This window comes from Pangasianodon hypophthalmus, chromosome 17 (genome assembly GCF_027358585.1).
Source record: "Pangasianodon hypophthalmus isolate fPanHyp1 chromosome 17, fPanHyp1.pri, whole genome shotgun sequence".
Lineage (NCBI taxonomy): Eukaryota > Metazoa > Chordata > Actinopteri > Siluriformes > Pangasiidae > Pangasianodon > Pangasianodon hypophthalmus.
In genome coordinates, this window is record NC_069726.1 from 21509629 (window position 1) to 21522934 (window position 13306).

The following is a 13306-nucleotide window of genomic DNA, read 5'->3' on the forward strand; positions in this document are numbered from 1 at the left end:
ACACACATACACACACTGACACACACACACTCACCTCTGACACACAGCAGAGACATGTCTCCAGTTCTAGTGAGTGTTTTTATCAGGAAAAAGTCAGCTTCCTGTCCTGACACATTGCCAAACTGACTTTACACCTGATTAAAGTCACTTTTCTTGTTGCACTGTAATGATGAAGTGTCCTACAGGTGCCACGTCCGGACTGCCGCTGCTCTTCTCGCCATGATTAAAAAAAACGTCGCTATCACACAGAGGAAAAGCGGAATGAGCCGCAGGGCGGGGCTAATCACTCTTAAATGACGTGAGGCCCGACCATTCAACTGAGAGAGGTCTCCGAGAGGGGGCGGGACACCAAAAACAATCGACCAATCACCAACAGAGAGGGTGTGTCCTATCGCTAAATAAACATTCAGAAGGAACAGGTGTGACGCGCTGATTTGTAAAGTGCACAGCGTTTCCCTGGCAACCGCGTGTGCCTTTGATAACTATTTACGGAAGTGACGTCTCTGTATAAAGAAAAAATTTTTAAAAAGTGTGTTAAATTCCGTATTAAATCTTATTTTAGTCTACTGAAAGTTAGGCTCAACTCCTTCGACAGTCTGATGTAATTTTCATATTTTTCTATCTTTTTATTTATTTATTATTTATTTATTTAGTCAGGGTCACAGTGGTCTTATTTATTTAATTTTTATATTAAAATTTATACTTTAATACTTATACTAGTAATATTTAGTATATAATATTATACTAAATAATGCTAATTTATACAAAATAATGTATTTTGTATTTTTTAAACCTATATTGTTATTATTATTATTATTATTATTATTTTATGTATTTATTTTGGTGGTGTTGGTGGTAATCATGATTAAACAATCACAGATTAGATGACATTGATCTTTATCACAATAACATCATTCTATTATTCTATTATTATATTTAATTATATTAATAATTATTATATTTTATATTTTATTATTTTATTAATAGAATAATATTGTACACTATTTTGGCCTTGACCAAAAGTATTATGGAGCAATACAGCATGGCAGCAAACAAAAAATCTATTATTTATTAATATTTATTATATATCACATGGACTTTTTTTTTTTATCACAGACTAAATAATTAGAAGGTTAAACAATTTTTTTGTCTTGTTGCTGTTGAAGAAAGAAGCAAACAGAAATATTTAAGTCTGAATGATGCTATTTGAATGTACAAGTAAATAAATGAATTTTTTAGAAATTTTTTTTTTACATTTTAATTGTTAAGAACACTGATGATGGCAGATTTTACTACATGTAAATATATATATAGTTATGTTATATAGTATATATAAGTTATGAACAGGACATAGGAGTTTGGGGTGGCTTCTTTTTTGTAAAAACAGGACTGTTCAGTGTATGTGTTCTTATACTGAATGAATGAAAAATCTAATTATTTTAAAAATAAATATTTTATTCTCTACAAAAAATACAGACTTTGCCCTATCAACTTGAACATTTTTTGCTTTAATGATCAAATACACACACGCACACACACACACATATATATATATATATATATATATATATATATATATATATATACAGAGAGAGAGAGAGAGTTAACAATTGCCTTGACTGAAGGAAACCAGAAGAAATAAAGCAAGCATTGTGAAAGAGTGAAAGTGTATTACATCATTACTACTGCTGCTCAGCTCCACTCTGTGTTCACATGAACTCAAGCTGGGGATCTCCACTGCATGAAATTTCCCCTAATTTAATTAACCACAGCTCTCCAGCCGATTGTATGCTGTATGACAGGAGTCTGATCACCGTGATTAACAAGTGTGTCTGATTCTGTCTGATGGTTTAATGCACACTGGCAGCTCTCTAAAGCTCTACTCTAGTACATGACAGCACATGATGGTTACTGCTGCGTTCTAACAGCTGGTATAACAAGGACAGCAGATTACATCAGCTGGTGATGTTGCTTTAGACAGTTATCTTTGGATAGACAGTTCAGTGCTGATGAAGTCCAAGCTCCAATGTAACTAATGCAACACAAGAAAATAGTCTATTGTGATTATGAAAGTCTTAACAGATGTTCATACCAGAACAACGTTAGTTACGTAGGTGTGGTGTGATGAAGTGGAGACTTCCTTCTTTTGTTTCCACTCCAAGGTTGATTATTTAGAAAGGTTTTCTTCCTCTTACACTACAATTTGCCCAAAGTTATAATTTTTGTTTATTAATAAACAACATATCATACTCTTTATCCATTTATAGTTACCATTTATTGTTGCAGAAATGTCCATGAAACAAGTCAGTTCCTGTTATCACTTACGTTATAGCAGCTACGGACAGTCGTTCTCTCACCAGACAGTACGTAAGAAAGACAAATGTGCAACTTGTTATTTTACTGAGAAACCAGAAAGTGCAAACTTTTTCATCCTGAAGACATTCCCATGATGCAAAACTTAAAGTTACAGCTTTACTTCTGACTGCTGCAAAGCTCTGACACTGGAGACTCCTTCCATAAATGTTAAATAAAAATCTCCTTACAGAAACATCACCATATCAACAACTACAAACATTTATTTTATTCTGATTATGTGGAATTCCTGCCTCCGCCCTGTGTGCACAGAGTTCACATGTTCTCCCTGTGCTTCGGGGGTTTCCTCCGGGTATTCTGTTTTCCTCCCCCAGTCCAAAGACATGCGCTGTAGGCTGATTGACATCTCTAAATTGTCCGGAGTGTGAGAATGGGTGTGTGTGTGTGTGTGTGTGTGCGATTGCACCCTGCGATGGCTTATCACCCTGTCCAGGGTGTCCCCCTCCTTGGGCCCTGAGTCCCCTGGGATAGACTCCAGGCTCCCTGTGACCCTATGTAGGATAAGCGGTACAGAGAATGGATGGATGGATGGATGATTATGTGGAGTGTCTGCCATATATCCCAGAGTTTATTATTATTAATTTGTGATTTGAGTTACAGTTGCACTGTTGTCAGGTCTTATAGACAATTAATCAACACTTTCTGACCAATCATAATCCAGAAGCTTATCTGTGCTCTTCTGGACAGATAAGTTGTGCTAAAAAAATAAAAAAATAAAATAAAATTCTGCTTTTGATAAAATAAGGAATGTAGGCTCAGTACTGAACAGCTCTATTCACTAGGTTGTGCACTATATTATGTCCCTGCAATGCTGATATTTCAACTTTTCTGTTTTTTTTTGTTTTTTTTAAATAATTTGACTGATACAAAAAATGTTTCAGAAAGTTAAAAAAAGAGAGATAATACAGTGATAGTGACGGAAACACAGTCTATCCTGATTGTAGAAATCTGTTAGACAGACGTTTTTCGAGCCTTGCTAACATCACCCGGAACGACATGTTGATGCGTTGTGTTTCCAGCGCGCACTCGGACCCATTTTAACGCTGTACCACTCATTGACTTTGAACGCACTTCTTTTCCGACAAATCCCGCCTCGTGCGCTATAGTAGCCAATTCGCTCATGAGCAGACCGCCGATTGGACAATAAACTATCCAATGGTTCAGCGATCACGCTCGTGTGCCATTTACAAGCCATTGTTAGATGATGACGCGTGATAAAACTGACCAATCACAGAGCAGAAAGGCGGGGTTGGTCGAAATACGGGTGGGAGAAACGTAGCACTGATGTAACCGGGGGCAACTTTACACTAGCTCAGGTGTGGAGAGGTTTGTGTTTATAGCTGGAGGTTTAAAGGTGTGAAGAAGAACTGAATTCATTATTTTAGGAGAAAAGTCGTTATTATTAGCACAGTATGCTAAGGACTGTAGTGTGTCGGGCCGGAAGTGGGCTTCTGAAGGTAAGTGACATTTGTGAATGACAGCGCGAGCCCCTCACGTGAGAACACACACAGTCAGGATTTATATTTCATTAAATGTTCATACAGCAGCATGCAGAAATCTAACTTATCAATATAATCTGAACATGTTCAGGACTGTAGTGTGTAGCAGGGTGTTCCAAAGGATTTATTTAAAATATGATTATTATTTTTAATAAATAAATAGTCTGTCTGACTGTTTGTCTGCCAGGCTGTCTGTATCTATATCTATCTATCTATCTATCTATCTATCTATCACTCTGTCTGCCTATCTATCTATCTATCTATCTATCTACCTCTTCTTCCATCTTTAAATATTTAAAGCTAGTTTAAATGAAAAGTGTTTAAATCTATCTGTGTATGTGTGTGTGTGTGTGTGTGTGTGTCTCTAGCACCCGTGCCGGAACGTCCCGGTGTTTTGGGGGACTCGAGCTCAGCAGCGATGGGCATCCAGCCTTCCCATGAACACAGTGATTCTGTTTGTGCCGCAGCAGGAGGCGTGGGTGGTGGAGAGGATGGGCCGCTTCCACCGAATCCTCGAACCTGTATGTTAATCTGTACACTCACTACACCAACACGTCGCTCCATACCTGTAATCCTCCAGGACGCCGTGTCGGCCCTCTGTACTTGATCGCTTGGCTTATAGGAACATTCCAGCACTTTGGCGTTGTATCTGTAGTGTATGTGTGTGTGTGTGTGTGTGTGTGTGTGTGTGTGTGAGACAGGTTCTTCTCAGGAACAGCGATGAAGCACTATAGTGTAACATGTATTGTTTCAGGGTCAGAATGGATGTATCAGTTTAGAAAAACAGGAAACTGTGATTAAAAATATGCTGAGCATTTCTGAGTAAATATTAGAAAGATTAGAAAGATATTAGAAAAAAAAAAAAAAAAAATCCAAGTCTGCAAACTTCCACTTCTTATAACAGCACCACGTATCAACACTGGAGCTGTTCAGTGAAAAGTAGTTCTGGTTATTTACACCAATCCAGACGCCATCAGAACTACCAACAAATGGGTGGTAATTTTAACATACCACAAATTCTTCCCTCTAAAAAAATAGTTCCTTCTCTGAGATGACAAACCACAGATTTAAATTTTCTTTTATAAACCTCTGATTGATGAATTCTTGAAAGCGTTCTGCACAAAAACAGAATTCGAGTGTCCTTAGACTTCTGTAAATTTTAAATTTACGTAAATTGCTGTACAGGAAAACATGTTAAAGTTCTCATTCATGGTACACACACACACACCTTAGCAAATAACATATCTTGTATATAGGCAAATTGAGGTAATATTTCTCTTTATTAGATTATTTTAAAACAAATATAAGATCATTAAACCTGTTTTTTTTACTCATTTCAATGTTGAAATTGTTTTATTCTTTTGGTAGATAATTTTTCTTATTTCTAGAAAGAAGCAGATCTGAAAATACACGGTGTCTGAAACGTCAAGAATATGTTGAGCAAAATCTGCAAAAAACTTGATACAGCGGCTGAGAAAATGCATAGAGCGTAAGGGCGAACATGTAGTGCCTATCTTGTAAATAATAAATACATAATTAAGTATACATAGTTTTACTCTCATTGGTTTCAGACACCCTGTAGATTAAGATGATTTTAAGCATGAATAAGCATGAGTAAATTTGGCTAGAATAGATTTAATGGGCTTACATCTGTTATATGATATTCTCATATTCAGAAATACTGTATTAGATAATTTATTCAAGATATCCTCACTCACTAAGATATTGTTTATCGCCGTGGCATGAGCAGTGAAAAAAAAGATCACGTTACACTGAGATCAATGCCTTCATTTCTCCAGGGGCTGAATTTATTAATCCCGATCCTGGACAGAATCCGCTACGTGCAGAGCCTTAAAGAGATTGTGATCGATGTGCCAGAGCAGTCTGCTGTATCTCTCGGTGAGTAGGAATGATTCTTTTCATGCCTCTGCCACTAAGTGGAGTAGGCACTATGTTTTCAGGTGGTCCATCCGCACATCCGTCCTTCAGAGATTTCTCAAGAACCTCAAGACGTGGTTGAATGTTTGTAGAATTGATACAGAATTAAGACTGTAACCAGCAGACGAGCTCATTAGATTTTGGAATTGATCCAGAGACAAGGACACAGCAAGGTCAAATGTCTGAAATAGGTTTTCTTCAGTAGCTTCCTTCCTGTTTGATATATATTTTAAGGGTTATTTCTGGAAAAGAAGTTAGTATGTTTAATGATACTCTCCAGTCGCGATCCGATTCGATTTACGGTACTGGCTGGGTACACATTTTGCGTGTAGAAAAATTACGACTGAAAAGACCTTTTTTATCTCTGTATCATAATGCAAAACAAAAAGCTAAATAAATCAGAAATTGTTACAAACAGAAGTTTAATATTGTAAATAAAATGTTCTACAGGTTCACCAGATCTTAAAAATAAATAAATAAATGTAGAAATTCTTACTGACCCGGGCGAAATGATCGATTAAAACATAATGAGCTCGTAGCAGTGCCTGAGTCATGATTTAAACCGGCAATAGAGCTCCAAAGTTGGCAAAATTGACCGGGTTCTGTGGCCTCCACAAAAGAATGCGATCATGTGACGTTTTAACTCTATGGGTTGCGCAGGTTGGGACCTCTGGTGTTCAAACAGTGCAGCTGCATTATATTCATAATTAATAGAATGCTGATTTCCACAATGTGAATGACACATTCCCACAATGCACCTTGTGGCATTTTTTGCATTGGAATATACCAAATTTGTTACAAGAAGAATTAGACTTGTTGGTGGTGCAGGCATCCTCGCAGACACTGCTGGCATCGATTTCTACTTGTTTGATAGTTTTGAGCTTTTATCTTGAAGTTTTCTGTTATGAGACATTTATTTATCATTTCTGGAAGGAGTCTACAGTGTCAGCGCTTGTTAACAGTCAATAGGTTTTCCGGACATGAACAGCACTATTAATTTATACATTTTATTCACTTAGAGATTAGGGCTCATTGTGAATGAAAAGGAGGGAAGTGGAACAGTAAGATTACAGGGTGAAGAGGTGAACAAGGTACAGGAATTTAAGTACTTGGGGTCAACAGTCCAGAGTAATGGAGAGTGTGGGAAAGAGGTAAAGAAGCGAGTGCAGGCAGGTTGGAATGGGTGGAGAAAGGTGTCGGGAGTTCTGTGTGATAGAAAAACATCAGCGAGACTCAAGGGGAAGGTGTACAAGACAGTGGTGAGACCGGCCATGCTGTATGGTTTAGAGACAGTGGCACTGAGGAAGAGACAGGAGTCAGAGCTAGAGGTAGCAGAGCTGAAGATGTTGAGGTTCTCTTTGGGAGTGACAAGGTTGGACAGGATTAGGAACGAGTACATCAGAGGGACAGCTCATGTTGGACGTTTGGGGGACAAAGTTAGGGAGGCCAGATTAAGATGGTTTGGACATGTTCAGAGGAGGGAGAGTGAGTATATTGGTAGGAGAATGTTGGACATGGAGCTGCCAGGCAGGAGACAAAGAGGAAGGCCAAAGAGGAGGTATATGGAGGTGATAAATGAGGATATGAAGCTAGTGGGTGCAAGTGTTGAGGATGGAGAAGATAGGGATAGGTGGAGAGTGATGATTCGCTATGGCGACCCCTGAAGGGAAAAGCCGAAAGAAGAAGAAGAAGAGATTAGGGCTCATCTTGTTGAATATGAATATCTAAAAGGAATAAACTGACAACTTGGATACAGAGAGATTTAGGATTCAGTCAAAGGCTCTGAACCTGAGCCTGAAAAAAACGAGTTAATTTTTGTTTTCTTTGCATCAATTAATCAGTGTGTTTTCTGTCTTTCAGACAATGTGACACTACAGATTGATGGAGTTCTGTACCTGAGAATACTCGACCCCTTTAAGGTATGTCCTGACACACAGTACTGTTCTTCATGACTTATTCAATATATTTTATCCTGCATAATTCATTTCTTTCTGTTTTCTCCAGGCCAGTTACGGAGTTGAGGATCCCGAGTATGCAGTGACCCAGCTGGCACAGACCACGATGAGATCAGAGTTAGGAAAACTCACCCTGGATAAAGTTTTCAGGGTATGTTTCTCTCTCTGTAATGGTTCAGTAGTGCTGCTCTTTTACACAAAGCTCATCTTTATGGAAAATCCAATCTCAGAGTGCAAACGTTGTATACAGTAGGATGTTTTACTGCAAAGACATTGAGTGTTAAATTTCACAGATTCCCATTTTAACAAATAATAAAAATGGTCAAAATGTGTATAAGATTAAAAATGAAAACGGGGGAAAACGAAACCAAAATGATCAGTTCTAAAGTTTACATCCCCCTTTGCATCTTCCTGATTCCCTCTACGTTCCTCTTAGAGCCACATTTAATATATGACTTCTTTTCATCCACAAAAATGTAGAATTCATTGTGAAATGGAGGGGTGTACAAACTTTTGCACTTTACGGTATACACTGGTTAATGCTTTGTCTTGTCAAAATTCAGACTAGGCCAATTTGACCTAAGCTACAAATGTCAAAGCTGCCACTGTGGAATAAAAACATTGGGGGTGTGCTGTTACAGGAAAACAATCAACAACAGGGTGGTGTGATGAAGCGGAGTTACTGTTACCATACCGAAGTTGATTATTTTCCTATAAAAGCATGTCATGTAGTGTTTTATTCCTGTTACACCACAGCAGTTACTTTTTTCCTTCTGTTTATTAAAAAGGAATTTCACTCTGTACTTTTGTTGTTCAGGAGAGAGAGTCGCTGAACTCCAACATCGTGCACTCCATCAACCAGGCGTCTGATGATTGGGGGATTCGCTGCCTGCGCTACGAGATCAAGGACATTCACGTCCCACCGCGCGTCAAAGAGTCCATGCAGATGCAGGTGAGAACGGTCACGCTGTATAAAAGAATACTGAAAGTCGAAAAGATACCAGTTTGTAGGCGTGGCTGTCCAAGTACAGGGGGTGTGGTTTCCCAAAGCTCAGAGCCTGCACTGTTTTCACACGTTGTGTTATTCATTAATGTCTTCATTGTGTTAAAGGGTCAAAGGGTGACATGTTTAAATTCCAGTCCTAAGCTGCATGATGTTTTTTCCCCCCAGTTCGGTTATTTGCTCATTCCCGACGTTCCCAACATTCCCAAGCCTAATGTGAACTTCGACTGATTGAAATCGCATAATTGTTGATGAGTTACTGTGACTTAATACCAACACACCACTTACATTCACCAATTTAATGAACATTTTGTGAAAGCCAATCATTTCATATTAATAACTAAAAAAAATCCAAATCTATGAATTAAGGCAAATAAGACTAGCCATTCAAGCAGGACAAAAGTAATTGTACCCTATAAAAGAAAGAAGAGTTAGTGTGTATGTGTGATAGCCAAAGCACTGCAGTGGCTGAGCTGCGTTACTGGAGGAATTAGGACATGCTGTATTTTCACATATTTTTCACCTTTTAGCTGTCATTTTTGTCATTATCAGCTCCTGCCTTTTGTGGCTCCTGCCTTTTCTTTGGGCATCACTAAATATAAATCGGCTGTGACGTGATCACACTTGGCAATTTATGCCTGATGGCATTTAACATACGCACACGAGCACGAAGAAAGTTAACATTAATGAAAACTTTTATAAATCTGACTGGAATTTTTAGTTTGGTTTAGCCTACGAAAACATTTCCATAAATCTTTACTAAAAGATTGATATTATTTGGCTCACAAAATAGCAGCATAATTCCATTTAAAACCCATACAAGTCAAACTGGAACTGGATTAGCATTGTAAACAAGATTAACATGCAATTTTGATTATAAAACACCTACTACCTGAGTGTTCAAGATGGAGCTTTGACTGTTTCTAGTTCTGTGCCATCCTCTTGTCTATTTTTATACATAAACCAGAATCTAAGTACGTCTGAGGCAAGTGTGTGAGGATTCAGACATGCTAAACTGGTCGCCATAAGCTTCCATTACTTGTTAGCCACATTAGCTTTGAACCTGAGCTAAAAGGCTAAAGAAGCAAACTTCAGGTTTTGGGTAAATGGCTGTGTTTGGGAAAACTGAGTACATTTCAGTTTACTTTAAGGAAAGAGTACGGTGCTGATGCATGACTCCTGCGCAGGTGGAAGCAGAGCGAAAGAAGAGAGCGACAGTTCTGGAATCGGAGGGAACGAGGGAGGCGGCCATCAACGTGGCGGAAGGACGCAAACGAGCGCAGATTCTGGCTTCTGAGGGAGAGAAAGCAGAGCAGATCAACAAAGCTGCAGGTGCAGTTGAAGCTGTGTGTTAACAGTGTGAGACACAAAAGGAGAGGCGAGAACACCTGTCATTGTCAAGCAGTGTGTGTGTGTGTGTGTGTGTGTGTGTGTGTGTGTGTGTGTGTGTGTGTTCATTGTTCATTGAATACAATGTGTTTGTATTACAGGAGAGGCGAATGCTTTGTTGGCTAAAGCGGAGGCTAAAGCAGAGGCTATTAGGCTTCTCTCTGATGCGCTGACTCAGCAGGTACTGTGCTTTTCAGACGCTGTGTGTGTGTGTAGAAATGGGGAATTATTATTATTTTTATAATCATTATCACAGTATGGATTTACAATACTGACGTCACAGATACCTATAATATAATATGAGCAAAAAAATTATTATTATTATCATTATTATTATTATTATTACGGGGCCAAGCACTGAAGGTAGGCACTCTACTGTAACTGTACATTATCTTGTTATTAGTATTACTATACCTCTACATACTCCCACAGAACGCTTTGTACACTTTTGTTGAAATTTATCACACTGTTACAGGACAGTCTCAGTGACGAAGACAGCAATTTTGGCATACTCGTCTGCACACAAAGCACTCTAGCTCCACCAACAGGACGTAGTTGGACATACATTCGCAATAATAACAGCAACAAAACATTTTAGAAGAGCAGATCTACTTTCCTCTGATTCTTTGGGTCATGTCGAGCTCAGAGGACACCATGATGCTAATTTCTGCCATTTTGAATTTTCTGCCATTTTGAATTTTCTGCCAATAGTTTTTACTCTTTAAAATGTTGTCCAATCATTCTGAAATTTAGATCACAGCATCGTAAGATCAACCCGAATAAAAGTCGTTTATCTGATGATTTTTGACATGCAACATGGTTTGTCCATAATGCATAAACAAATTTGATGGTGGAGTCGCCAAACAGGAAGTGAGGTAATATCTCAGCAAAAGCTTGATGTATTGCCATTAATTTTAGTCGATCTCCTTGAGAACAGGCCACTGGTCCCAGTGGCTTCTGGTGTTCCTTTGCAACTAAAGAAGCCAGAAAGTGCTTGGCCCCTTAACCCCTTAATCACTGCTTACAGCTCTATTTATTATTATTATTGTTATTATTATTATTATTTTTTGTTGTTTAAAACAAACTTTTCTTTATATAGCACCATTAGAACGTATAGAACATCTAAAATGCAGCTTTTAATCTTTTCTTTCACTCATTGGTTTAAAACCTATTTTTCTGCATATAATGCAGCCTTTACATTGTGCCATGTTGTACAGGATCGAGTTGTGTTGACAATGTTGTACTATTGTGTGTGTGTGTGTGTGTGTGTGTGTGTGTGCGTTTATCAGAATGGAAACGCAGCGGCGTCCCTCAGCGTGGCCGAGCAGTACGTCTCTGCTTTCTCCAACCTGGCCAAACAGTCGAACACCGTCATCCTGCCGTCCAACACGGGAGACGTCTCCAGCATGGTCACACAGGTCAGCTTCTCTCACTGCTTCATAACCAAGAACCGGCCTCTTCCACTTTACTTTCCACCTTCAGAGAGAGTGAAATAAATTATAATGAAGGACCTTTGCAGAACCAGCTGCTGTGTGATTAACAACTGAAAAGCTAAAATATAAAATCCTTAATAAACTGCTACCTGAAATCCAGTTCACTGATTTAATACTGCAGTCATTTTCTACTAATGTTCAAGTGTTTCATCAAACCTCATCCTTTTCTCCCTTTGGCTTGTTTTTAGGCCATGGCTATTTACACGACTTTAGCCAAGACACAAAGCCCCGGCTCGGTGGAGGTGAATCCCGTCCCTGCAGACGCTGAATTCGAGTGTAAAGCAGTGCCTGAAGCCACAACACCCGAGTCCACATCCAGTCAATAAAATAAACACGTGAAGTCTGAATGCATCCTGATCCTTCTTTCTTTTCCCAATTTTGTACATGTTTATGTTGGAAAATAAAAAAAAATAATCTGCCATTCTGTTAAACTCAAGAAAACGTACATATTTAAATAAAATTCTATCATTTTGTGAGCCATTTAATTTTCTATTTTCCCAACACCGTAAACAAGTTTGGACATTAAAGGACATTTATCACAAGTATTATTTTGTCTACTTCTTTCTGAGAATGTGTACCGTACGTTTAAGAGGAAGAATAAACTTCAGTGTGTGAAAATGAACAACGCTTGTAGGATTTACTTGCTTTCAGATTTCTTATATTCTGAATTTTGATGGACAAAAAAATCTTACCTGTTATAAGGTTTCCGTTGCTTCATGACTTCATCCTTGGTTCAGCATTAATTGAACTTAAATGATCAAAAGCAAGCACACTTCCTGTATGCGAAATAAAATATGGAAGTGTGGAAAATAAAAGGTTTTCCCCAAATGTAGCCGATCATCCAGAACGACTGGCACCTGAAGTTTGCTTCTATAGTTGTATGCTGTCTTTATGTTCCACAGCATTAAATGTAACTCTAAATGGATACAAAGCATGACTTTAGGATTTATTTAATAAAAGAAATTGTAATTGTCAGCAAACTGCGGTGGTATAAGAGGAATAAAACATTTTTGGATGTGCTGTTATAGGAAAATAATCAACTTCACGGTGGCAGTAACTTCAGTTCATCGCTGTCGTTGATTATTTTCCTGTAGCAGCATACTCCCAAGTGTGTTATTCTTCTGGAGGATTATGTGAGGAAATTTTGAAAATTTAAAATCTCACTTTTGTACATTTCAGTTCTGTTCCTTTAATTATGTAAATTAGAACGAGTTACCAGAAATAAATGAAGAAATGTGTAAGTATGTTGTAAACCAGGAGAGAGTGTAAATTAACAGCACACTCACAAACCTGGAGGTTTTTGTGTTTTTGGTTGTGGGTCTGTTGTTTTAAATACAAACACAGGACAGCCTTTAACGCCGGACTATTACTTTGGAAACTAGAAGCCGGAAGTGACTGCTGTTCTGCGCATGCGTTTATTTGCGGAAGTGGACGTGTTCACCCGTATTCCGGAAAATCCCGCCTCCTGCGTCGTGATTGGCTGATTCGTATGGCTGATTAGGAAGTCTTGTACGTCACCATGGCAACCGTAGGACACCTTGGAGAATGCATTAGCGTTATTTGTTTTAGTTCTTAATTTTAACTTCACGTTTGTACACAGATGAAAGAATAAACAAAACCTTGACATTTGCATGATTTTACTTCATATTTATTTAT

The 13306-nt window shown here is 38.3% G+C and overlaps 2 protein-coding genes and 1 long non-coding RNA gene across 6 annotated transcripts in view; 1 reads left to right on the forward strand and 2 right to left on the reverse strand.

Annotated features, from left to right (window-relative positions):
• Nucleotides 1–243, reverse strand: part of unc13bb (unc-13 homolog Bb (C. elegans)) — an 85673-nt gene extending 85430 nt beyond the window's left edge. For all 4 annotated transcript variants that reach the window (XM_026942705.3, XM_026942704.3, XM_026942703.3 and 1 more), the window contains exon 1: nucleotides 35–243. In XM_026942705.3, the coding sequence (XP_026798506.2) occupies nucleotides 35–56 (22 nt within the window). In that variant the 5' untranslated portion in view covers nucleotides 57–243. The remainder of the gene's footprint in view (nucleotides 1–34) is intronic.
• Nucleotides 244–3528: 3285 nt separating this feature from the next.
• stoml2 (stomatin (EPB72)-like 2) lies at nucleotides 3529–12275 on the forward strand. Its single transcript, XM_026942487.3, has 10 exons — nucleotides 3529–3830; nucleotides 4241–4393; nucleotides 5672–5771; nucleotides 7671–7729; nucleotides 7815–7916; nucleotides 8583–8717; nucleotides 9956–10100; nucleotides 10259–10338; nucleotides 11447–11575; nucleotides 11839–12275. Exons 1-10 carry the CDS (start codon nucleotides 3786–3788, stop codon nucleotides 11974–11976), a joined length of 1086 nt encoding a protein of 361 aa, XP_026798288.1. The 5' UTR covers nucleotides 3529–3785; the 3' UTR covers nucleotides 11977–12275.
• Nucleotides 11526–13023, reverse strand: LOC113543946 (uncharacterized). The gene is made up of 3 exons (XR_003404463.3): nucleotides 12941–13023; nucleotides 12343–12564; nucleotides 11526–11633 (listed from the first exon to the last, which is right to left on the reverse strand). It is a non-coding gene; the product is annotated as an uncharacterized LOC113543946 (long non-coding RNA).
• Nucleotides 13024–13306: the final 283 nt, after the last annotated feature.

Coding starts and splice junctions, on each gene's coding strand:
- stoml2 (XM_026942487.3), top strand. CDS start 3,786: ATGCTAAGGACTGTAGTGTGTCGGGCCGGAAGTGGGCTTCTGAAG. Junction 3,831..4,240: donor CCGGAAGTGGGCTTCTGAAG/GTAAGTGACATT, acceptor GTGTGTCTCTAG/CACCCGTGCCGGAACGTCCC. Junction 7,730..7,814: donor GAATACTCGACCCCTTTAAG/GTATGTCCTGAC, acceptor TGTTTTCTCCAG/GCCAGTTACGGAGTTGAGGA.